This window comes from Aulonocara sp. 'chitande type north' Nkhata Bay, linkage group LG7 (assembly GCF_057382095.1).
Source record: "Aulonocara sp. 'chitande type north' Nkhata Bay isolate Kocher_YH1m ecotype deep benthic linkage group LG7, A_spYH_male_GT1.1, whole genome shotgun sequence".
In the NCBI taxonomy this organism is placed as follows: domain Eukaryota; kingdom Metazoa; phylum Chordata; class Actinopteri; order Cichliformes; family Cichlidae; genus Aulonocara; species Aulonocara sp. 'chitande type north' Nkhata Bay.
In genome coordinates, this window is record NC_141350.1 from 41,963,773 (window position 1) to 41,990,905 (window position 27,133).

The following is a 27,133-nucleotide window of genomic DNA, read 5'->3' on the forward strand; positions in this document are numbered from 1 at the left end:
AACGGTTCAGCCTATCTCATTATAAAATTTTAGGTCAAGGCAGATCTAGTGATACACTTAAAAAAAAGAAAAGAAAAGAGAGACAAAGAGAGAGTTACAAAATTACCTCTGTGATTTTGAGTGTTAGGAAATTAAATATGGCCCGAGGGCCTGCAGTAGCACAGAAAAATACATCTAAGCTTAACTTAGAGTCTAAACTCACTAATCTCTAATATGTTAAAAAAAAAAAAAGCCCTGTAAAATATTTTAGCATGCAGCTCCACGTAGAGATCTCAAATTGTAAAAAAATAAACGATACGTTTGTTTAACAGGGACTTATGGGCCTAAAAAACTAGAGTTAATTTGAGTGACTGCTGATGCTTTGTACCAAGTGTATGTGTGCTGTGACATCACGAAGCGTTTGTGACTGTATCCATTTGCTCCTTCCTACGCTCCAAGTAATGTGTAACGCTGTCTATGAGTGAGAACATAAAGCTGACAGCTGGCAAAAAAACGCCCTACAGTTTTCTTTTCTCCACTCAAGACCAAAAGTCAAGCAATGCCACCCTTAAAGGCCGTCTGAAAGTACCGTGCACATGTACGACTAAGTAAGAAAAAATCATTTACTCAGTTACTTTTCCCCCCCTCATCCACAAGTGAGTTGTAGAAATCTATGATTATTATATGCTCAATTCAAGAAGGTCTCTATCCATCCTTAATTTGTTCAATCAAAACTAAAATGCGCATGTAGAAATCACTGATCCCCGACCTTGTATGCATTTAATTTGCCTGCGGCCCTTCCGATTATACCCACGTGGGTCTAGTTAATCTGCCCCGCGGCACATGTTTACTGATTTCTATCATGGTAAGAGCCGTGTCTGATGCTGTCCCACAGTGCCAGCTAGAGCACTGATGTCGGAGGGGGGGAAAAAACTGTCATCACTTAGAGGACAGGGAAGTACATTTAAAACTATTTTTTTCCTAGTTGAGCCTCTACATTCAGAGGAACCAAGACACTCTGCAATGTAATGCTTTGTTTCCAGCGCTGTTTTCCTACCGTGTGCGTGCAGTCACCAAAACTTACCTCCGTGCGTACTGGAGACCAAAACCTGCAACTTCACTAAAATGATGTTTTCCCTTCGTTTTCTGTTTCCGGTTGTCGCGGTGGCGGTTTTAACAGCTTTTGAAGGTGAGATTTATGATTGCTTTTGATGAACGATGATCAGTTTCAGCTTTTATTAATGCATTGGTTTGAAGTGGTCTGCTGGATGAGACGCAAATAACGCGTAAATGGAAAGCTTTAAATATGAAAACAACTGGGTTGGAACTAGCTCAGAGGCTTCAGCTGTGTTTACAAGAGACGAGTAATGAAGATAAAATGTGTAGCTATTTTATACTCTTGTATATACTTTGATAGTGCAAGCACATACACACTGGGCATATTAAATGACTCTGCTGTAGTTTATTACGCACATCCAATATACTTTTGTTTCCTTTTGGCTTTTATCAGCACAAAATTTAAGCAGGCCCCAAAATTGCTATGGAGTTGTCATATTTGCTTGTCATGATTATTTTTTTGTATTTGACTGGCTCATAAAGATATAAAGTTGTGTTTCATATTTTTGTAGTTCTGTGGTTACCATCCATGGCCTAAGCCCATTTTGTTATCCCTCAGTCTAAATGAAAGTGACAGCATGCTCTCCAGTGTGCATCAGGAAGCCTCATCTGTGGGATTAAAGAGGCCTGAAGCTGAGGTTGCACAGCTGTTTCTCTGGTTGTTTAAAGATAACCTGCATTGGGAGCCACAGAAAGCAGTCTGTCCCTCTGTGATACCGACAGTATGCGAAAGACTACTGTTTGAGATTGCCTGGGTTTATATCTACCCATGCTATCTGTGGGTGCATTTTTTTCCATCACACATGCATGTGTGACTGCTGCATGTCTGCAACTGTGGAACTCGGCTGTGTTCTGACTGCGTGTCTAAGTGATAGGGTTCAGCCTTTGATATCTTCCCTGCTTGATCACCATGAATATGCATGACAGCCTTATCTTTTAGTCCAGTCACAGTCTGCTGTCTAATGTGTCTGTGAGCCTCTCTGAGTTAGAACTGCCAGTTGTTCAAAATTGCCATATGTGTAATTTTTTTCTGTAATATCTCTGGTTTATATACTTAAAGGGATCCTGCCAGGTCTGACCAGATTACTTTCTGATTAATACATTATTCTGTTAAGCAGCAGTTTTCATGAGCAGCGGGATAATTCTGAGGCTACAGCTAAGAAATACTGTGGATTATTTCTGTCTTTATGTTTTATGCTTCCATTAATTGCATTAAGTTTCACAGGAGATATTTAAACAAGCTGCATTTATAATCTTGCGACAGTATGGGCATAAGTCCCTTCATAATGAACAATTATCCTATTTTTAGATTTAAAAAGAAGGATAAGATTCGAGCTTTTCTCCCGTGCTGGTTTGAGCAGAATAATGATGGTAAAATAAAGTAGATGGTTCTTAAACTGGAGAGCAAACACAGCTGCCGCCAAAGCCAACATTTATGATTTTTTTGTTAGATTTTTTTTTAATTGCATTGTATAAAATCTTTGCACTATAGTCGGGTTGTAACAGTTTGAGTACTAATTCAGCAACCTCAGAAGTGAATCAGCATCAAAATCTAATTAGCTGAAATGTGTGCACCAAATGCAAAAAGAAATCAATTCATAGATCTTCAAATGTCTGTTCACAGACTAACATGATTAACAACATTGATTGTACACCCTAACAGTGAATTCTAAGTGTACAGTGCACTGTCAGCTAAATTAAATAATTATTAGTCCCAGACAGAGAGAATAGCTGGAAATGGCAAATGAGCATTGGTGTGCTTTTGTTTTATCTCAAACCTGCAGACACAAACTAATAATGTAGAACTAAAACTTTTATATTGGCCTGCATGTGAAATTCCTTACATCATTAGTCTGATCTCTGGGATCTATAAGACACTTTTCTTGTGTGTCTTTGTTTAATATCCACCCTGACATCTGATTTTCTTTTCCATTCAGCAAGTAATCTAATTTAAATATAAATTTATTCATGAAATATGGTTTGGAATCAGAAAACAATAATATACCACTTCTAATGCGTCTGAAGGAGAGGTATATTTTCTTTTCTAAAAGTTTTTTTTTTTGTGAGGTAAGGGAAAGTCATATTCAAAAATTCGTATTAATCTTTGAGCACTTCAGCATGGAGGAGGGCAAATTACCAAGTGTCTCTGGCAGCGGGAAGAGTGATCTGTCATATACGGCGTTCTATCTGGACAAACAGTCATCCCACAGAAGTTACCAGACAGGCTTTTTAGCACTCGGATGCCACATTTCCTTTAAATCAAATCAAATCAAATCAAATCAAATCAAATCACTTTTTATTGTCACATCACATGTGCAGGCACACTGGCACAGCACATGCGAGTGAAATTCTTGTGTGCGAGCCCCACAAGCAACAGAGATGTGCAAACACAACAACACAAACGAGCAAAATACAAGAATGGCCAACCTGAAACTAATAAATATATGTACAATATATAATAGTGTATGCATTTCTGGATGTGTATACTAAATATTTTCCTACGTGTGTGTGTGTGTGTGTGTACATCTGGCTCGGATAGATGTAGTGAATAGCAGAGAATAGAATATCCGTTGCAGGACAGAAATGACGCAGACCTAATTTCCTCGTGTTTTAGAGCTTGAATGTTATAGTGATGTGTATAATTCTCTGTAATAAAGCCACATGCCATGGTTAATCTGGCTGAAAATTTAATCAGCAACTTGTATGCCTACTGGAATTGTTACCATCTGGTCGTATGATATGCAATAAGAATTACCCTGTTTGTCTTTCCTTTTTCAAGCCGCACAGTGTTTTGCTTTAGGAAACGTGAATCGTGTATTCAGGAAAAGTAAGGGAGAACGAAAATTCAGTGAAAGAAAATTAAAAGGCTGTTTTTTTTTCTTTTCTCTTTTTGATGCAGGAACTATATTCAGAAATAAACCATGTTTGCTAAATGAAGTCATTTAATTGTTTTGAGTCTTGCTCGCCAAGACAGCCAACTGTCATCATCAGTGTCGTGATCCTGACTCTGTCCTTTTGGCGCCTACCTGAACCTCATGGCATCGACCCTTTGCTTTGCTTCTCCAACTCTGATCTCTTTTCAACCCTTCATCCTCCTGTCATCCTGTTTGCAGTTACAGTAGCAAACTAGCTTTGTGAGCAGTAACTGTGCTTGTCGGTAGATTTGAAACCTAAAACTGAACCTTGGAGTTAAAGCATATATATGGAAAATTTCTACCTAATTTCTCTAAAGTCCTAATTCCCCAAACTCATCATTTCACAGGTGCTGAGATTCCAAGAGTGGCTAAAGACACTGGGACATTCACCACTCCATCTCCAGTTTATCCCACCATCAAGTTTCAGGTCCTCAATGTGGACCACGTGTTTGTGAGACAGGACAGTCCACAGCCATCTGGGAACTCTAGCCTGAAAGCTCAGACTCAGACTTTTCTCATCACTGGACCTGGTGCTGGGCTTCTCCAGCCATCTGTCAATGCTTCATTTGGCCCCCTGACTCTAGATGCCTCTATTCCTTTAGATTTGCTCCTCAGTGGGCGCAAGATACTGCCAGTCATTTTGAGCCGCCAGGTTCGTTCCTCATCCCCAGTAGTTAAGATTCTTTTCCACATGCCCACAGAAAGCAATATCACTGCTTGGCAAGAAACAATGGGCTCTCTAGAAGATAATGGGAGGAAAAATGATGGAGCTAAGGCTAAGGATGGAGCTCACTGTGTCACGGCTTATGCCTTCTGGGAGACCAGAGAAGTTCGTGGGGCTTGTCTGGTGTCTCCTGGCGGCTTTTGTGTGGCACAGCTTAAGCCAGAACCCTCCTGGTTCAGCTCAGCCAGTAGATCAGGAAGCTCTAGCAGGGAAGCAGAAAGCACTGAAGGCATTAAGGGACTTCAGGGGAACCTTGTGGAAGTCTACTTCCAGAGTCGGCGGGACCAGACTGGCCAGTGCACCCCACAGGATAGCCTGCAACGAGTAGGAGTGGGACGAGGCAGAGACACTGGTGGATCAGGGACACCAATGAGGAGGGTAGGAAGTGTCAGCCTGCTCAAAAGTCCACCAGGGAATCCCACCTTTCTTCGGCTGAGGCTGGGAGGCGCTGTGGTGATCCAGACTTCTTCAAAGCCCCTCAAGTCTGGTGATGTCGCAACGTTCTATGTCTTTCTTGCTAGTACGTCCACCTTGGAAAGTTTCACACTGAGGTGAGAGATATTCTATGTTATGCTGTTCTTGTCTGTTGAGCTATTTGGTCTTGAGTAATGACTTCTCGCCAGACTGAAAGCATTTTTAGTTTTTAAAGTCAGCTCTTGCACATATTACTTACTGATCTATTCAACAGTATTAAATTCACAAAGATCATGTGGGTCGACTATATTCTAAAGTTTCTTACAGTCCTCATGATCTAAAAGTCCTTACAAGAAACTGCGATGAGTCTCTTTTGATTGTCAAATCTGTTAGTATAGTTCTGATACTGTAAGTCGTGACTGCAGATGTCTGAGTTGCTGAAGGTAAGTAAAGTGAAGAAATTTACAAAAAATGATATTTTAGTTTAGTTCTTTTATGAAGTTAAAAGCCTTAGACTTAATTACTCAAGATATGCAGACTCGGAGAGTAACAACCTTTTTATGATTTTCATTATTCCTCCAGCCAAGGAGAGACCTGAATGTATGTTTTTAGTTCTGTTTGTTTAGGTGTCACAAACTTTATTAACTGCAAGGCATTGATGGTGAGGCCCATTAGTGTTCAAGTGCCTTAAGTAACAGTTTAAATGCATGGAGCTAATCCTTCATGAATACGCTTCAATATGCCGTACGACCTGATGATTCCAGTTGGTTCCAGTGTCTTTTCATGCTTCGCATGTTTCATTGCAACAATGAATTTTTATGTAATTCAACCTAAACTATTTTCCCTTCCATCCTCAGCAAGACTGGAGAGTAATTACAGTGTTTTCCTTTCTCCGTTTCATTTCCTAAATGCCACTTTAAGCACAAGAAGAAGGGAGCTGGAAAGGCTTTGCTGTTTAATTTTCATAAAAGGGATCCAGATCATCAGAATTGCATGGGTTCGTCCACTTCCCTGCCTGTTTTTAAATGCTTGAGCGCCAGCAGGACTTGTGTTGCCAGCCACATTCACCGGTTTCACAAATTACTGACATGTTGTATCTTGTCTATGTCAACTTATCAGTTAGTGGAGGACTTACGGGGCGCACTCTTCCATAAACAAGAAAGTAATTGGTAAATGATTCACTGATTTTCATATCGCAACATGTCAACAGGGTTCTCTGGTTACTTGACTTCATAAATAATGCATCTAATAAATGGAGCAGAAAGACAAATAACTAAAATCTAAAAGGCCCCATTGGCTAAAAGTGAATTTAATATAAATATAGCTCTGCAACACGTAGAAACTCACAGCTGACTTTACAGACTTTTTCCCCTGCTGTTTTTTTTGTTTGTTTTTTTTAAAATGCACATCACTTGGTGGAGTAAAACTATTTATTTTTATCAGAACACTTTGCATCAGTCAATAGTAAAGCCATTGCACTGAGGTTTGTGTTTCCAGCCTGTGGTCTGATTAATGATTTTCTTTGAAATGCAAGACAAATTTCTTTCTAATCCCACGATTTAGTGATATTGTGCTGTCGTCATAACAACAGCGTAGTAATCTGCTGCAGGATACAAGCAAGTGGAGAGAAATATTAAGATGTGCATATTAATCCATAGGGCACACTGTTACCCTGTGACTGTGTGTCATTCCCAGTGCTCTTCTCAGATATCAGGCAGCATTCACAAACACAAACATGCCTCCACGCACACACGCAAATGCAGAATCCCACTGACCTGAATGCACCTCTGCTTGCATTGTTGAAATTACGTGAATAAGATTTGGCAGAGAGACGCTGACCCTCTAACATCTGCTCTTGTTTTGACTATTTGCGAGGATTTACAGCCCCTTCACCTGAAATTCCCCAAATTCATACTCACTGACCGAACCAATGACATTCCTCTAGTCAGGTCAGTGATTTTGGTCTGTGTATTTATGACCTGCTGCCACATCCAGAATGAGATTGGACAAGAAGAGGGGACTGAGTGCAGCAGCTGAGTCCAAGTGAAGGCTAGCTCTGAGGAGCTTGGCAAAGTGATTGATTCCTCCTGGGAGAAATCCCAGCTCTACTTCGCTCTTTGGCCCAAGATTGAGTCCACTCCAGCAGAGTTAGGCCAGATAATCTGTGCCCCTGATTGAAAGTGAATTAAGAGGTCAACCCTTTCGGGTAGAGATGATCTGGGCTGCCAGGACTGATTATGTGTATGTTTTGTTTTGGGTTTCTTTGTGCGTGTGTGTGGTTTTCCACCTGTTAACCACAGGCAGCTTTTAAAAAAACAGTACAGAGACATAAAACAGTCTGTTCACAGAGGCCGCTTTTGCAGCAAAAAATAATTTTAGGTTACCCGAATGCCTAAAAAAACAAAAGAGGCAAGAGCTTTGCAACTTTCGCAGCTTTAAACAAAGAGATGAAGTTTGGTAAACCAGGGGTGAAGAGTTGCTCAGTTTAAAGGTCGATATCCGCTCTGTCCCCCACCTGTGGTTGTGAACTCTGGGTAGTGAGTGACAAAGACAAAGCGTGGGGATAAAAGTGGCTGAAATGAGGTTTCTCTGCAGGGAAGCCTGTGTCTGCCTGTGAACAAGAAGCGCAGTGATCCAGGAAGATCCTGACGTTGAGTTACTGCCTCTCCACACTCAATAGGAGCCAGTTGAAGTGGTTTGCACCCCTGGGAAGGGTGGTCATCAGGTGCTGTTGTCACTGTGATGCTGAGCTGGGCAAGCAGCAAGAAAATGATTCACTGCATATAGCAAAAGAATACATTTATCCTTGGCTGTAATTTCCCCTAACTAAAACACAGTTTGACTTTTTTCTAAACTATGATCACAATGACAAATTATTATGCCTTAAAAAGGCAGCAAATTAAGATTTAAGGGAAATGAAAGACAAACATCCTCAAAAATTGTTTCATTATTTTAAAATTTGTATTCTGATCTGCCCGACTGAGTCAGTATCTGCATTTATTGTTTTTCAAACATTAATTAAAATCACAAATGAAAACATGTGCCTTTGGCATAAGAGTTTTGCTTCAGATAGTAATTTCTGTGCAAGTCTTTATCTGGCACGCATTGAATTTTCAGCAGAACAATATGTGTGTGGGTGCCTGAGTGTGTGTTTAAATGTGCCCTTAATTCTTGCCTACTGTATTTTGCCTTTGAAACCACTCTAACACTGACCTCAGTCTCAGGGGTTATTGATCTGTCTGGTCGCTCTTTGATTACAAATCTGTATTTTTAAGTGTGTGTATTTGGATGTGTGTGTCAGTGTGCTAAGCCTAATGCCACGCACTTTTCTGCTGACCCTTATTCTAGCAGGAATCTGCTCCAGTCATCCTGTCATATTGTTCTTCAACTGTTTGAAATCTGATTTGGAGCCGAAATAACAACAGGCTGTTAAAAGAGATGGACTGTTTGTTGTAAAATAACAGGTTTTCACTCCATGTCACTTCTTCTAATAAATGCTTAAGCCTTGCACGTCTTAAACTGATGGCAGGAAGAGTATTTTGGAGTTGACATAATGAAAATGTTGATCTGGCTTCCTTAAAGACGAAGCAGGTGAAGGAGGTTTTAATGGTATTTTCAATGTGTTTACCTCGATATTTTCTTGAAGAACAGACATTCTGTCACAACCACAGTCTATCTGTTGCTCTCTATATGCACTTTGAACATTGCTGGCACCTTGCTGAATCCTTGAAATTTGAATCTGTCTGCTTCACAAATGTCTGGCCATGCCATACAAAGGTTTACCATTTATTTTACTCTGCATGGGGCCATAATTTACAAATCAAATCGTGAACAGAACAGTACTCTGCAAAAACCTTGAGTCACTCGTTATTTCTTTATAGTTTGCGACCACCTTTTTTCTTCAACACAGCCTGAACTCTCTCTTAGGAAAGCTTTCTTGTAACTTCTTTAAGGAGTCTTCAGGATAGTTCTCAAGGCCTCTTGAAGGACATTCAAAGCTCTTCTTTGGATCTTGTCTGCCTTTTGTTTCATTTTCTCTTAAAATGATCCCACACTGCTTCAGTAATGTTGACGTCACTATCTGTGGAGTCCAGTACATGACTGATAGTGCTCCACTTGTTTTGCAATCCATTATTATTATTATTATTATTATTATTATTATTATTATTTATTTTACCTCTTTCTTAACCTCCACTTCACATATTGATAACAAATTGAACATAAGATCTGTTGCTTCTGCTTTTCAGTTAAATTCTTGTGTAATTTGGCACCTTCATGTTTAGCCTTCCATAAGAAAGGCTTCTTAACAGCTACCCTTCCACTACGACCATTTCTGATGAGGCTTCAGTGAACAGCAAATGGATCAATTAAAGAGCCACATGTACAGTATCTCTGAATTCCTGGGTCAGTTCTTTGCTGGAATTTTTCCTTCTTCTTTAGGATATGGCGCTCAGATACTATAAATCTGCTATAGATAGGTTTTAAGCTTGCTACTTCTTTTGTCATCTACTTTTCCTCAGATTTTTTAAGGACAAGCTGCACAACATGCCAAGACTTTCAGCTAACAGTTTGGGAACTGATTAGGCTGAAAATGAATGAAAACGCAACCAGTGTCCAAGGAAAAACTTCTCCACAAAGCTTGGAGAACTGTTGCTCAAGACCACTTAAAAAAATCCAAGAAAGCCTGGAAGCCCTTGGGAGCAAAATGAATGGTTTTAATGTTTTTTTTTTTAATCTGAAAAATGTTTCCAATGAGCATCAGAGTAATTTCTCCATAGACTTCTTAACTGCTTTCTTTTTGGAAAAAGAGGGAGTCATCATCTGCAGGTCACTAAAAACAATGCAGGTTTAAGGATTTCTGGTTTCACGCCTCAGACTCATTTCCTTTTTATAATATAATTAGCCAATCATTGCACTTCGAACAGGGATCTGAAGGATTTGTTCCCCAAGTATCACTTTTCAGTTTTCAGATGTGTAACACTTGTGGTGGCTGAACTTATGAGCTAGCTGGGTGCAGCCTTAGAGACAGGGTAAAGAACTCAGCCATCCAGAGGGAGGTCAGCATGGAGCCGCTGCTCCTTTGTGTCAAAAGGAGCCAGCTGAGGTGGTTTGTGCATCTGACCACAATGCTTCTTGGGTGCCTCCCTTAGCGGTGGCTTTCTGAGTATGTCCAATTGTGAGGAGACCCCAGGGGAGACCCAGAACTCGCTGGAGAGATTGTGTATCTCATCTTGCCTGTTAACACCACAGTATCCCCCAAGAGGAACTAAAAATGTTGCCAAGAAAAATAATATCCTGTTGAATCTGCTACCATCATGGCCCTACATCATATAAGAAGATGGATGGATGGACAGAAAACTTGTGGTGATAGCTGGATTTGCAGGATTTTTCTCGTTTGGCGTGTGTGTGTGTGTGTGTGTGTGTGTGTGTGTGTGTGTGTGACATGTGATTAACTGATTTTCAGATCTTCTAATGGCTAATGGGAATTAAATAACCCCACTAATTCTCAGCCTTCAAGCAACCTGTGACTCAGTTTGTCAGTGACTCACCTTGTTCAACACGAGCAGCAAAGCACACATAAGATCGCAGAGAAAACCCACACGTTGTCAAGCAAGTGCACACAACCCTTAGTAACCTTAGTACCTGTGTACATTATACTAAAAGATATGGCAAATATTGTTGTTGCACATCCAAAAAGAGACAGATGCAACAGTTCAAATATTTCTTTTGAGCGTCAGAACAATTCCGTATAACCCGACGTTGTCCGTTACAGCAGAAAATCACATTGCATCATGTTCTGTAATAAAAGATTCAAACATTATGAAGCTTTCTTCATTCCTAATTCTTTATTGTTACACAGCACATCCCCTGTCCTGTCTTTGTTTTTATGACATTTTACAAAAAGTCTACAAAAGTGTACAAAGTTGCACTTTATACTAAGTGTCCTATTTATATGTGCATGTCTTTGCTGCAGGGCTGCAGTAAAGATGGGCCTGTCATTCAGTGCAGCTCGGCCCAGTGACTCAGCACTGTGGGACATGGTGGTAGAGCCTGGCAGAGGAGCAGCTCCAAACACGGTGTCTGTTGTTTGCCGCAGGAAGGTTGCTGTCACTGCAAAGAGGTCAGTCTACTGCGCGTCCCTCATATGCAAATATAAGCAAACATGTTTTGTATGTATAATACTTGATATTTAAAGAAAAAAAGAGGTAAGACTTATAGAAGAATGAAAATATTAAGATATTTGTTTAAATTCAGAATAAATATATTCTATTTTTCTTCTTTTTACTGTAAAACACATTACTTTGTGCAATTATACATTTATGATCATTTATAATCTTAATTCATCTTGTTTCTCTCTGAACTTCCTATAAAACAAAAAGTCCCCCATTTCCCCAGTTCTGTGAGACTTTACCAGTCAAATAGCTTTGAAATATGAGAAATCAGTAAAGAAATAAAAGTGCTTCCCTTTGACTTTGTTTATTTTAACAGTAAACAAAGATTAATTAAAACTTCGTAGAACTTTCTCCACCTCTTTTTCCCGATGCACACCAGCTGAATACATCAGTAGTGTCTGATGCTGATGTTGGTGACACACCAGCAGCCACCTTTACCCAGCAACCCCCGCCCACACAAACACACACCACCCGCCATCCGTCCGACCCACATATCCGTAATAATCCATAATCATGGCCACGTTATCCGGGCTTAAGCGCTTGCACGTTCCGAAGTGGAGATTAGGGAGTAGAGATATTCCAAGTCGTGTTTCTTGTGCTGAGCTTCCACTGGGGAACACGTACGCACATGCAAGGCCTGCAAACACACACTCGCATGCAAATGCACACAAACACACACACATACTCTCACCACTGTGCTCTGAAGTCATGATGCATCCATGGCTTTAAAGCCCCCCTCTCCATAGATGGTTTCTAGGAAAGAGGGTCATAAACCCCTCCTGTGTTTCTCTCTCTCTCTCTCTCTCTCTCTCTCTCTCTCTCTCTCTCTCTCTCTCTCTCTCTCTCTCTCTCTCTCTCTCTCTCAAGGTATTCACATTGTGAATCATTTCAATCTGTTTAAAATCTGCCCGGCTCTATTTTACTTACACGAAAACACATAAAGATTAGACTTTTGGAATTAATTTTAGACATTTTTTAGCCTCTACTGCTGGAAAGGACAATGAAGCAGAGAGAAAAAGGGGGGAGAGAGAGCAGGAAGTGCACTGGGGTGGAATCAAACCCATATGCCTTGCAGCATATGGGTTGCCTTCTTACCCCAGTGAGCTCAACCAGCACCTGAGTTTTAAGTGTTCTTTTTATATTAGTGTCTTATTTGGATATTTTATACTCATGCTTTTCCACGACTCTTATGAAAAATGGAGAAAAAAAACCACTTTCCTGTCAAATTGTATGTTTGGCATAAGAAGCTCAACATCTCTTTGATAACAGTTTCAAATGAATATGGGACAAAATGGAAGGAAAAAGTGAGCCTAACTCTGTCCAGAAGTAACAAAATCCACTTACCAGTGTCTCTAACGCTCACTGATTACCACATGGTATCTCTTTAATCTGTACAAAAAACCAAGAGGGTTAAGGGCTAAACCCCTTTTTTTGGCCTGGCAAGCCACTTCCCCCACCCCAATGTCAGTCTTCACACTAAGCTAAGTTGGCATGGTGCTGGTATATACTAAGAAAAGCTTAATCTTTTTATCTAACTCTAATTTATGCTTATTTACCACTTTAAAAAAAAAGGCAGAAAATGCTGAGTTTGTTTGGTCGTCATTGCCAACATTTTTCACCGATCTTCTGCGACAAGCTTCATGTTGCCCACGAGAATCTTGCCCTTTAAATGCAGAAAACAGATTTTCACGTTTCATGTTTTTCCAGCCTAAAGAATCAATTGCAGAACACTCTGATTTCCTTATAATCAATTATTTTAATCTTCAAGCATTTCAAAGCTTACAGTTGCGCATAACCCAAAAAGAAAATGAAAAAAGTTTGTTTTGTGTCTTTTCAGTTGCGACCTAGAGTGCTTCACATAACCTCATCGTGACCTCGTTCATTGCACTTTGTTATCGTATAACGCTCAGTCCATGGCATACTTTTGATGCAGTGCGAGCGTTTCTGTATATCCTGTATGTGTTTGCATTGCTTTTTCTTACCACCGATTTCAACACTGTTCATCCTTTTAAAATTCAAGTTTTAGAGATTCATTGTTTTGCTTTATGCAAAGTTTTGCTCCACTTCAAAGTGCCACACTTCCATTCACACCCTGCTTCATTTTCCCTTTGATCTCTTCCTGCTGACAGGTATGCCTACACACTCTCCAACATTAAATAACATCACATCCCATTTCATTGACAATCCTTTGACCAGAATACTTGGCTGAAGTCTCTGCCAGCTCACTTAATCTTCTCTCCACACTCTCACTTTATTCTTCCATCTGCTGATGGAAATGAGACCTCATGTGTATCGTCTTTACTTTCCAACATAACATGTGGGTTTTCACAGAGTTCAGATTAAGCTCTCTCCATTTAATTTTCTCATTTTATTCTCCAAGGAACACTATTGACTATTCACTACAGCTAAGCTCCTTTTGCACTTGGACCATTTTTAGTAGGAAAGCTGCATTATGTGAGTGAGTGTACAATCAATACATTATATACACTCACCAGCCACTTCATTAGGTACACCCTGCCAGTACAGGGTTGGATTCCCCTTTGGCTTTCAGGGCTGCCTTAATTTTATGTGGCATAGATTCAACAAGATGCTGGAAACATTCAAAGGAGATTTTAGTCCATATTGGGCATGTGGTACTAACATGACACGATAGGATCCTAATATGTTAAGTATCAACCAGCATTACCTTATTATTATGAGGTTACTACCACAAGTCAGCATATAAAATGAATAAAATTATATAAAGAGAGACCATTTTATTGCTAGCAGGCTGTTATATTGTTAGCAGAATATTACTATACTATTGTTACCACAGGTTTGTGGCCTATTATAACCCAATAACATAAAGTTCAATGTGATATTACTTAGCTACAGCACGCTTGATAAAAGATTATGACCTGGCTTTGTTAATTAAGTAGTAATAATTTGCTATTTGCTAAATGTTCGCTACAACCTTGATATGTAATATGTATTCTCATATTCTGCAAAAATGAAATATTAAACTTAAGCATTAAAGCCACACCTGCAGTTAGGTAGATTTTGCATTAAAAGTAGTCAGTAGTAAAAAAAAATAGATGCAATTGTGCTGACTGCTCTTCACCAAAACATATCTAGGCTTGCTTTAATTTGCCTAAACTCATTTTAAATATCATTTTGAATCTCTAAACAGGGGCCTTTTGGAGGTTTTACAACTGGACTTTGTACCAAAAGCTGTTTCACAGCAGGTTGAAAGTCAGACCATCTCCTGGCGTCTGGAGTTGCCAGGGAATGTGAAGGATGTGGGCGTAACGCGGATCTACACCACCCAGAGAGATTACGTGGGGCTGGCACCGCTGGTGATGGTGAGAATTGTTTTAGCATAACGTATATTGGAGTATATTTATTTGAAATATCATACTATAGCATAAATCTATGTGTATAAGATTATGCATGTTTCATATATCTTACAGTTGTTTGCATTTATCTATGCCTTACTTAGTTTTTAATTCATGACTGTGATTTAAAGATGTTGCATAGCCTTCAGGCTTTGTATTGAATTATTTATTCAATCGGTTGTACTCTTATTAATACTGATAGCAAAGAAAGTGGAAGGCTTAAAGTCAGATACCTGATTAGGCAATCTGCCAGGGCATTTAACTTTATCACAGGGCAATATCAGAGCATGCAAGAGCCCCCAGCTACTTCACTCAGTCTCTATGAAATTGGCATTTACTGCCTTGGTTCAAAGAAAAAAAAACAGTTTATATTCTTGATGAATAAACAAGATGAGATGGGTATATGCATCATATAGCAAGGTAATGCCACAAGAAAGTGAACTCTTGGCTGCTGAGAAAAATGTCACATTTTCCGGACTTAACATGCACAAGTAGTCTTTTTTTCTGAAAGTGTTCACAGTCTGTCAGCATTTACGATGCACTCATTTGCAAGGTTCAATAAACCCGGCAATTAGCATTTTAATTAGTGTCGTCATATCACACTGCAAAGATATAAAGAGGACAAAAACCTTAAAATCTTTTGAAAGTCAGCTCAATCAAATAGTAGAAACTGTCATAAATTTTTGAATTTTGTTTTTGAATAGAATGAAATGAATGTCATGTTGTCAGCAAGTTGCTTTTGTGACCAGTCTTCCTTTATTTGGTTTTTCTTCCATGCCTACTCATTGTGGGTCTCCCCTTTGATCACAGTATTGTGCATAAATATTCAACATGCTTTCACTGATTCCCTGCTGCCACTTGCAATCTCAAAACATTTCCAAAGAAAACTCTCTAAAATGTCAAAGTAGCTCTACTCTACAGTTGTCCTTAAAAGATGATCCACACGTCTATTTTACGGTAACTGTAATTTCAAGTATCATTTGAAAGCCATCACTATATGTTTCATCAGTCACTTGCATAATTCACATGAGGAAAATACCCTTTTTCCAACAGTGGAGTGAACTGGCCTTTTTCATGAGGAGGTCGCAGCTCTCGTCATACAAAAACAACTATTACAAGACCATGAATCATCTCCAGCATATTCACAGCTTTGAAAAAAAATTGAACCAACGTAATATCATAAAAATGTAACATTCATTCAAGTGACTGTCGAACAAATGTGAATCACAAGGCAACCCCCCCCCCACCAAAAAAACCCCCATCAAAATATGATTTATACTGTAGCGTTCATAATTTCCTTTACCACTTATACTCGAGAAGTGAATGAATAAACAAATAATGCTAGAGTTTGCAGCAGAGTGAAAACAAACACCTCTTTTCATAAATCACATGAAAAACAAAGCTGAACTACTTTCGCTGAACTTGATGAAACCAAGTTTCAGCTTATGGTAACATCGACCATCAAGACCTCTCAGTGTGGCACTGGCATCACCACAGAGCGAAGCTATTGCTTTCTGATTTTCTGCTATCCCTGATCCAGTGGCTTATGTTTGGGTCAGTGTTGGAGTCTGAACTAGAGCATGTCCTTTTGGAATTGCGGTCAGCAGCTGTCAAGCCAGCAGAGTTCAGAATGTGAAGCTGTCAGGGAACATCTGCCGAGCGACGCCTGGCACTTTATTTCGCAAGTATCAAGAGATAAAAACCCCCCACTACTGATCACCCAAAGCTTCTTACACACACGACGCCTCTGCCTTAAAAAAAGACATATTCAGAGATCTTATAAACTGGGATGTATTTGTAAATCTGTGTAGAAGGAGGAGTTAAAGTGTAAAATTAAAGCTGCATCAGGCTAGATGACAAGTTGCGGGATGTGTGAGGGATAAGCTGCTGCTCTGCACTGACAACGATGTACAGTAAAAGGTGGGAAAATAGGTTAGAAGATTAGACATGTAATCAGGTTTAGGTGTTAGTCTGCGTTAGTGCTGATCTGTGGGCAATATAATGCACTACAGGAATTAGGGAATTTTCATCCAGGTGTGTGTTTGTGACACAGTCATACTGTCATCGTGGGGATGTATTTTTTAAGCTTTTAGGACATTTAACCAGTTTTAATGTGTGCTTTGATCATTAACTCATGGTAACACTTGGTCTTGCTTCACATTGCTGTTCCTACAGCTATAACAGTGATGACTGTAAAACATGTATGATATGATAGTCTAGCAGGGTCATGAAAGTTTCTCATGAATTGTGGATTTATTGCAAACAAGGTGTGGACCCAGATGCAGGACTCAGCAGACTGACATGCAACAGAGAACAGAGGGCGATGCAGACATTATATACACAAGAGGAGATTAGGCCAGAGTGGACACACCTGGGGATCACAGCTGAACAGAATCTGACTGACGAGACAAGAGAAGCAAAACGTAACATCACACACACACACGAGACTATCAAAATAGAACAGGAAGTAACACACACATACGCTGAGATCTAGACTGAGATGTGAACTTGACACTGGGACTGGAGATAAACACATATGGAAATATGACTGACTGGGGAGACCAAAGGCAGGGCTCTAGAGTGCGACCAATTTGGTCGCAAATGCGACCAAATTTTTCAGTGGTGCGACTAAAAAAAAAAATATTTGGTTGCACCTGTGCGACCAACTGTTCGGGTAGCAAAAAAAAAAAAAAAATCTGCAACCTTCCCTGTGCTCAACAACAGACACACATTATGCCCCTATCGTGGACTAAACCAATCAGAGATAGTAAGGGGCGGGACCTCTCTGATTCGCCGTGGTCCAGTTGAAAGTGCAGGTGGAAGTGGGAGGTGAGTAGCTCGAATAAAGCGATATCAATTCATTAAATCCTGAATCAACTTTTAAATATAACTGTGTTTTGCCAGAAACGCCAGATTCTCAGATTAAAGCCCACAAAACCATTTCAACAACAACCAAACAGCAGATGAGAGCAGGTACACGGGTTCCACACAAAGACGTAAACACAGAACGGACCCGACGCATCAGAGTCAGCTTTGTCTTTCTCGGCTTTCTCACCCGACGGCCCGTAGACGGACACGCTGTCGGAGCTTAGCGATTCTGATGCGTCGGGTCCGCTGTGTTTACGTCTTTTTGCGCTGATTCTGAGCTGCAGGTTTTGTCTCTCCAACCAAAATTCACCGAGCCAGCAGCAAAAGAAGCAGCAAACTGCGCTTCACATTTGATCAATGTCGTCATGAATTTTGCTGTTTTGCTTCCACGACTATTAAAATCACACTTCATGCACAGCTAGCTCTCTCTCTATCTCTCTCTGTACTTCAAGAACAGTTTCCCGTCTCCAATCTCTGTTTTCTGTATTATTCATTCGCTTATTGCCCACCAGTCTACTGTTGTTTACAGCGCTGTCGGCTGCTGTCTTTTTCTTTTCTTTTTTTCACTTAAATGACCTCGGACAAGAAAGCCTATTTTTTTCTGTTGTTCAATACTGAAGAAATTTAAACTTTATATGCAGAACATTGTAGAATATTTTTAAGGTTATCTGCTATAAAAAGCCAGACCAGGAAAATCTCCTTCATATTTTTCTGTGTTTTATTCTGTTACTTTCACACAAAGGCATCTGCTGTGATGTTCACAATTCTGATGAAGTCAGTACTGATAAATGATCAGAATTATAATATTTCCGACTGTCTGAGGCTAAGTTGAATCGAATCGGGACTTTGAAAACCGGAATCGAATGGATTATAGAAATCAGTGATGATACCCAGCCCTAGTGCGCAGCCTAGGCACGACAGAAGTGGATGTAGCTGTAATAGGAAAAGAACCATTGCTCACTTTTCTGTTAAGTTAAGGCCTGATCCTTCTGAAATTCATAGCCAGTGCTCTGACACGGTGTCATCAATCTTTGAATGCTGAAAAAGCACAGTGTATCCAGAAAAACACATTATATTATATAAATTATTATAAAATTTGTGTGCGCCTAACTTTTGTGCCGGTACGCCCATGGCAAAAAGTTAGTCTAGAGCCCTGAAAGGATGAAACAGAAGAATATGGGAATAGGAATGGATAAACATAGGCACACGTATTAACTTAATAAGGCAGGAAAACTAGATAGAACAGAGAGACCAGATAAACATGGGAACATGACTGGGGATAACAAAAGGATAACAAAACATGGAGACTAGACAAGAACCAGAAACTAAAAATAACAAATTCTGTTTCTCTTCAGAATACAAAACTCTAACATTTCATAAATTCAAAAGAATGAGTAAGGAGTCCAGAACAAGCTCAGAAACAGCCTTGAAAATCCAGGACAATAAGTTCCTTATTATCATCCTTATTATTAAAAAAAAATTAAAAAAAGAAAAGAAAAAGGCAACAACATGGTGTTTGAATATAAGTGTAATTGTGCCCCATACCTTAACTTACATAATAATGAACTTAGAATTAAAAATATATGTGTGTATGGGTTTTAATGAGGCAGCACGGTGGCACGGTCGTTAGCACTGTTGTCGCACAGCAAGAAGGCCCTGAGTTCAATTCCACCATCAGGCCGGGGTCTTTCTGTGTGGAGTTTGCTTGTTCTCCCCGTGTTTGCGTGGGTTCTCCCTGGGTACTCCGGCTTCCTCCTACAGTCTAAAGACATGCAGTTATTGGGGATAAGTTAATTGATCAGTCTAAATTGCCCATAGGTGTGAATGTGAGTGCAACTGTTTTTTTTGTTTTTTTTTTGTCTCTGTGTGTTAGCCCTGCGACAGACAGTGGTCACCTGTCCATGGGTGTACCCTGCCTCTCGCCCTATGACAGCTGGGATAGGCTCCAGCGCCCCCCGTGACCCTGAAAAGGATAAGCGGAAGCAATTTTAAAGCATGATAATTAAAATATGTACCTGTATGTTAGTGTAATTTACAGATCTGGTACATTGCTTCTGCTCTCCGACACTCCCTTGACAATCATGTTAAAGTAATAATATTAAAAAGTTCTATATACTATAAATACTATAGCTATAGTATATAACTATAATAACTATAATATTGTAAAGTTCAGTTCTCTCTTTTTTTCTTTGCACAGTCGAGGAGCGTATCAGGTCACATCTCACTGCATGTTATACCTGTATAACCGTGCACGTGACAAATAAAGAATCTTGAATCTAAAACAATACAAAATAATCTTAAAAAAAGATCCAGAGTCAAAAAGTGCATGTTCTTCTGCGGCCGATGTGTTGCAAGAGGGGCAGGATGTTTTGGGAATATAGTTAGAGCAAAGATTCATCCCTTTGGAAGCGCGTGACTCTTTTCACTCTTTCAGCTAATATCTAGGAATTAGGCTAAAAATGTTAACAAATGATCCCCAAACTACTAACTTTGTGGCTCTGTTTCTTTGTACACAACACCAAAAAAGCCATGATGTTGTGTTAGCCTAGACTGCTAGCATGTGCTTTATTTGCCCTTCTTTTTTGCCCAGAACACAGATATGTTGAATACTGCAGTACTGACAGGAAAAAGAGTTTCAGTCCCAGTGAAAACTCTCGCTGTTGAGGCCAGTGGTTCAGTCACTGACGTGACCGACTACACCAACTGTAGATCTACAGATGAGGATGTGCTCAAGGTAAGTCAAGAAAACTGTTAGCATGGTTTCTCATTTTTCTGGTTCGTGTGTTTGGCTTTTTATGAAATGAGTAACCTAAGCACCTATGCTAGAACACATAGTGTTAACTGTGTATATGAGTTCTGTATTATGCATGAATAATAAATAATTACATAAAAAAAAATCTATATCAGCTAATGCAGTTATTACAGCAGATGTAATTGAAGAATTGATGTAATTGATGTAGATACTGTTTTGAATTGAATGAAAATCAGGACTCACTTGCACAAAAAGTGAAAGTGAATTTTAATACAAAAAAAGAAATTGTTCATGAGTCGTTCTGGTATATGCCTCTAAGACATCCACTGTCACTGTGGCATCACACACAACAACCTCAACTCTAGTGTGTCAGTGTGTGTTAAAGTATTACAGACAAAAGCAACCTCTTCCAATATAGCACAAGCTTATGCTCACACCACTCAGCTGTGATTTGACCTTTGTGCAATGGATTCATGTTACTAGGACAGAAAAAGAAGTGAGGGTGACGGAGAAGAACTGGAAAATTAGAAAGATATTTGTTATTTTCTACCAGACAGCTGACCTGCCTGAGTGTAAGGCAGTAAGTAAACAGTAAGAGAGTGGGAAAGAGCTGAAGAGAGTGAGACTGCGTTTGTAATGATTTTCTGTATCAACTTAATCCAGTTATTATGTGTCTCTGAATGAATACCTTATGCTTCCTGTAGTCACTGACTCTCTTAATGCAATACCACTAACTGGGTGAAGTTGAAGGCTAAAACCACAGACGTAACTCTTTATAGCATAAGCGGAACAGACTGAACCTTTATTGGGGAATTCAGTTGTATGCAGTATATGCAGATGGAGCTATATTACACATTTTCCAAAACAAACCTATGCACTATCCCGTACACAGAAAATATGGGATGCATTGGCACTGTATAAAGTACTGGAGGGAAAATCAAATGTAATCAATTTTGTAATCAAGCAAATCACTCGAGGTTATGTTATATCTTTCATATCCAAAACAACCGTTCATATCTAATTTTATTTTACTCTGAAACGCTTCCCTTCCTGTGTTGCCATGCTGGACACAAGGATAACAGTGAGATTTCAACCAGTTTTACAGACGGGGGAACATTTCTCCTGGGACAATGACGAGCAGTCACCAAAAATCAATGAATCTGGGATTTCTGATCCTGCAAGAACTGAGAGGGAATCCCATAGCATTCACCCCTTCTGCACCAGTTAGATCTTTAAACTTGCAGTGGTAATAGGCTGATGCAGCCTGTTTTTTAGTCCTGCATGTAAAATAGTTATTGTAGATACACCATCAGTGGTTTGTTATGTGAAAATGAAGGCGCATTACTTCTTCTCTTTATGCTAATTGTGTGTTTACTCTGTTTTTGTTCTTGACCTTAAAGACTAACAATGACTGCGGTTACTGTAATAATGCAGTATGACATTAGTGACCCTTTGAAATAATCAGCCATTATTTTTATTATTATTATTTTTAATGTATTTTATTTTTTTATTTTTCTTATTTTGAGAATGCATAATTGTGACCAGTGGGATAATTTCATGCTGCATATCTGAATTAACATATTTCTTCAATGCAGTCTTAAAAAAACACATTGGATATTTTTAGGCATCCCAACACATTAACACATTTAAAACTCTGGCTTGTTCCTAATCTTGCAGAGACCAATTGCTAGAGAAATGTCCCATTCTTGTCTGATATAGGATTATAGCTGCTCTGGTTTGGGGTCTTCTATGTTGTATTTTTTTATTCTAGATGGGCCAAATGTTTTGAATAGCTGAAAGGTCTGGACTGTGGACAGGCACGCTGACCACCTGGACTCTTCTACTTTGATATCATGCTGTTGGAATAGCTGCAGTATGTGGTTGTCTTTCTGAAATATGCAAGGTCTTCCCTGAACACATCATATGTTGCTCTAACACCTTTATCTATATTGATGGTGCCCTTCCAGATGTGCCATGTTTTCCAAAAAGAATTTCAAAATTCAATTGGTCTGACCACAGAACAGATTTCCACTTTCCTTCAGTCCACTTTAAATAAACTTTGGCCCAGTGAGAACATGAGTGTTTCTGGGTGTTGTTGTTATATATCTTAAAACAAATATTGCTGTATTTCCATATTTACTGCAGCTGATAGATTGTTGTTGTCCTTCAAGCAGGCCATCAACTTCTCTGTTTTTGGTCAAAACCTTAGAGGATTCCTGGAATTACCTCATAAAATCCTTTTGTTAGAGATTTTAAAAATACCATGTGTTCCTGTCTGTATAAACCGTGTTTGTATAAACTTAATATATATATCCAGCACCCAGGCTGAACACAGCTTTTGTGTTAAAATATTATACTGACCTTTTATCCTATAGTTCTAATGCATGCATTCTTGTCTCATGATGCGAAAAGGAAGAATTAACACTTTTCATGTAGTACTTTACTAATGCATTGATACATAGTTTTTTTTTTTAAACCCCTCTAACCTGAAATAGTTTTATGGTGAATTTAGGAAGCATAATAATGTAACAGAAAGAAAGCAATTTACACAACGTGAAGTTCATGGACTGCCCATTCCAACACATTTCAGCAGTCTCCCAAACAGAGATCAACAGAAAACACCACAAGCTGGGAATGGTAGATAAAACATTCACTATTATTAAAATTCATTGCTCTGAAATATATCTGATAGGCTGAAATATGCAATAGGCTGAAGTACAGAAGAAAAGATGCACAGTTAAAAGAATAAAACTGCAGTATAAAGAATATCTAATTGTGCAATTTCAATTTCCTCTAGTTAACATCCTTCTTTTCCTACTTTCCAATTATCTTTTTATAACTGCATGTTAAAGTAATAAGTAAATACACAGTAAAAGTTTATGCAGTGGAATGAGTTTATTCAGGTAGCATTTTCTCATGTCTCTCACAATACACTGTAAGCAGGACCCACAAATCCCCGTAGTATTTTAAATTACGTGTCATGACTCAAGTTTTATGCATATTTAATTGTCTGGACACCAGTAAAATCCAAGGCAATATCCTCGTTTTGAAAATAAATGAGGGTCAAGCGGTCCTCCTGATGCCTTCCTTGCAACAAATTCACAAAGCTGGCAATGCCACTGTGTGCCTCTGATCTCTTCGAGTGCTCCTTATACCTCACACCTTCAGAAATCCCTGCTTCCCTTTCTAGTCATAGTAGGAGAGGGGGAGGCGGGGAGATGACTTGGTTAGGCCTTTGTTTGAATTGGCTTGAGAGGCATTTAATAAACACAGAAATAATGTATTAATTATAATTGATTTTACACATTACTCATTACTTTTCTTAAAAGTAATGCATTTTTTTACTTAGCTACTCCCCAGTGGAGGTAATTCAATGCACTCTGCAACATAGCCTAAACTAAATTGTCATTGTTTAGGTTTGTTAACAAGTTAAAAACATTCCCAAAGGGACTTTAAAACATGTACAGGGAGAAACGGCGTATACAAACCTGACTGCACATCACTCCTTTTGTTACCTGCTAAAACTCAGGCTGCTGGGCTGCAAGTCAGCATGCACTCAGCTTCATCAAACAGAGTTCTTTGCTAGCTTTGTGTTTGTATGCAGTGTGTGCAGATGGTTGCAAAGAACCAGTGTTGTGTTAGCAGTATAGCGCAGCTTTTTTCTGTCCTGGACATAGTTTGTGCTTTATTATTGTGCTCTTTTCTTATTGTGCAGTGTAGATACTATTAATGGTTATATCTCAAAAACTGTAGACCGGACCACCATTTTTCTCCTCCTTGGAAATGAATCGAATCCGGTCGTTAAGTGATGTTGTGACGAATCCTACTTCCGGGCCTAAAGTAGTCTGCGTTTAATATGGCTTTTGTGTTGTTAACATGTTTAATGTTATGTATTTTCTTCTATTTAATCTCAAAAAGCTCCTAAAACAGTCAGTGATCGCTGTTGACCTCCCTCGGCTTTTATTACCGCTAATCATTTATTTAAGCTCAGTTTTTAATACCTTAGGATGTAACTACAGCCCAGCCCATGCAGCAGTATAATGAATGACTAACCTTGTATTGTGGGTGGATTATCTCAGTTGTTCTCCTGGCTGAAGTTTGGTCCTTTTACAGCATCCTGCCAACTTTTATCGAGAGGAAAAAAAGTTAGCTTGTTTATATTATGCTAACATAGCTGTGTCGCTAGCGGTCACGTAGCACATCATTATATACCAGCTAGCCAAACTTCAGTAACCCTACAAACGTCACTGCTGTTTAGTTTTCTGTCTTCATTTATGCTGGAAGTGATAACAGAGCTGTACGTTTTAATTTGGTTCCAAAACCCCGCAGTCAGGACATGCTATATTGTATTTAGATAGAAGCTAGCGAGCTAACTCCCTGCTAACTTCTAACTCCGTTAAATATCATAAATTCCGTTTTCATGGATGCCTGGATGTTAAACTCAATTGTTACACCTGGTAGAGCAGAACGCTGATCATTCTATTAAAGATGAAAGACTTTAGACAGTTTTTCAACTCTCAGTAATGCCATAGTGATCGTTTGATATATGGACCTGCAGCGGAGTTTAGGCCCAGACACGGCTAGTGACGTCAGACTGAACAACCGGATTCAGCTGATTGAAGAGCAAGTGTGTAGGAGAAGAAAAGGCATATTGGACTGTATTTTTAGCTGTCTATCATGTAGATAACTGAAGCTTGACACATGTGATAACATAACTACAATTGTAATGTGGTTACTGGGTTTAGTAAAGCAATACAGTACATTTATATTACTATATTACTTAAAAATGTAATGTGATTGTATAATTGCTACTTGTTGGCTCTTTAAAATATCAAGCTTTAGTTTCTTGTTTATGGACAGCATACACCCAGTTTGGTTCTAAGGATCTTTTGCTACCACCTTTTAATTAGGTTTAGTTTATGTCTTTCCACATGCTTGGTAAGCTTTGATATCAGGGTGTGGGTAGTTGTTGCTGGTCTGTATTTTTTTTTTCTGTCACACTCTTGTCCCTTGCTGGAATAAATTTGAATTAATGTTTGTATCTTCACCCCTTAAAATTGTGGGCTGCTCTGCAACTTTTGACATGATAAATAGTAAATCTAGTAAATCGATAGTTTGAAGTCTGCACATTATACAGATAATTGAAAACATATGTAATAAGGTGACAACATAACTATCTGACTAGCAACATGTTGCAAAAAAATAAATAAATAAGAAAATCATGTTTATATACAACACTGTTCAGGCCCACGGACAGTCATTTATCTAAGTCGGATAAAGGATCAATGAGGTGGGTGAACATTTACAACTGGTGCATTCTTTCCTGTGCTATCACATGAATGAGGGGTGGTAAGTTAAAAAGAAATGCGTTTGATCTATTTGCTAGCAGTAGATATAGCATCCCTCATCTTCCACCGTCAAATCGTCTGCTGACTATAGAAGAGGAAGTTGAATTGGAGAGCTGCCCAAGAAATCTGAGTCATGAACAGTTAGCATGATGAACTGCCCTCTGTCATCATTTCCATGAGAGTTCAGCTCGACTTGCTTCAGAATTCATTCCTCTTGCTTTTTCCTCACTTTTTCCCTCCTTCTTTTTGCCTCCCTCTCTCCAGTGCTCCATTCTATTCTCCAGTCTAGTGCTCTCCAATTACCTCTGTGGAGCCACTGGTTTGTTAAGATAAGTACGGCGGCAGTGGAGATAGGCCTCCAATCTTAAATAAAACACACCAACTGCTGTGTCTCACCTCATTGCGCTCGCTGGTGGGGATTGTGGCACTCCAACCTACAGTAAGGCATTACAGGAACAGTCATAAAGGAGAGCTAATTTACATTCAGTAACAGTTTCATAGAGACCACAGATGTGAATTTACATGACATAAACAAACACGCTGCAATTCCCAGGCCAGACTTTGAAAGTGGTGTGAAATTAATAAAATGTTGGTATGTGTGTGGTTTTGCCTTATTGGGTTTGGCGATTCTGTCCCCTCTACCCTCTCATCATATATATATTCAAACTTATTGAGTTTGCATAGGCTTTACATTAAAAGACCTTGACCAGGGTACATCCAGAGAATATTGATTTCACATCACTAGATGACAGTCCAGTCCCAGTTCTGGTCAAGTGACTCCTGTGTACATTTTAAAATAACTTTCTTGTTCGGTATATTTACAAAGTTTTCGAGCAACTCTGAGTTTGTGAACCAAGACATACTTCTTGAGGCCTTTGTTCATTATCTTTCTTCTCTATTTTTCTTTCCAGGTGTCAGAGCGCTGCAGCTATGTATATCTAAATGGGAAGGAAACCAGAGGGAAAAGTAGGATAATGCTCAACTTTACATATGGTTTTCTGAGTGCCCAGCTGGAGATGAGTGTATGGATGCCCCGTCTGCCCTTGCGTATTGATGTGGCTGACCCTGAGCTTAGCCAGATCAAAGGCTGGAGGGTTCCCGTTACTACTGGAAACAGGAGGTAAGGCCTGACCAACTGCCGTACATCTATTGTTCCTTGGGGGTTCTGTTACCTTCTGTCACCTGCCTTACCTGTAAGACTTTACTTTGAAGTACTGAGTCAAATACTAAAGCTTTTTTCTGCATAAAAGTTTACTTATGCATCATCAATAAAGGTTGGCTAACCTCATCTATAGCATAGAGAAGAATAAAAGTGATGTCATGACTGGCTTCCAAAGTGTTGTTTATAAGCCTTGGCGTGAGTGTTTCTGCCACCTTGACTGCAAAAGAAGAGTAAAAACAAGATGTAGAGAGGGGTAGGTCTGACTGTGAAACCACGCACTCATTGGCTAGCAACTTGAGATTAACAAT

The 27,133-nt window shown here is 39.3% G+C and overlaps 1 protein-coding gene across 2 annotated transcripts in view; it reads left to right on the forward strand.

Moving 5' to 3' along the window:
* The first annotated feature begins 873 nt into the window (after positions 1-873).
* The window catches only part of LOC147325785 (transmembrane protein 132D-like), a 37,126-nt gene continuing 10,866 nt past the window's right edge, over positions 874-27,133 (forward strand). For both annotated transcript variants that reach the window (XM_086300482.1, XM_086300483.1), the window contains exons 1-6: positions 874-1,168; positions 4,358-5,285; positions 11,123-11,269; positions 14,491-14,662; positions 20,154-20,297; positions 26,575-26,783. In XM_086300482.1, the coding sequence (XP_086156608.1) occupies positions 1,105-1,168; positions 4,358-5,285; positions 11,123-11,269; positions 14,491-14,662; positions 20,154-20,297; positions 26,575-26,783 (1,664 nt within the window). In that variant the 5' untranslated portion in view covers positions 874-1,104. The remainder of the gene's footprint in view (positions 1,169-4,357; positions 5,286-11,122; positions 11,270-14,490; positions 14,663-20,153; positions 20,298-26,574; positions 26,784-27,133) is intronic.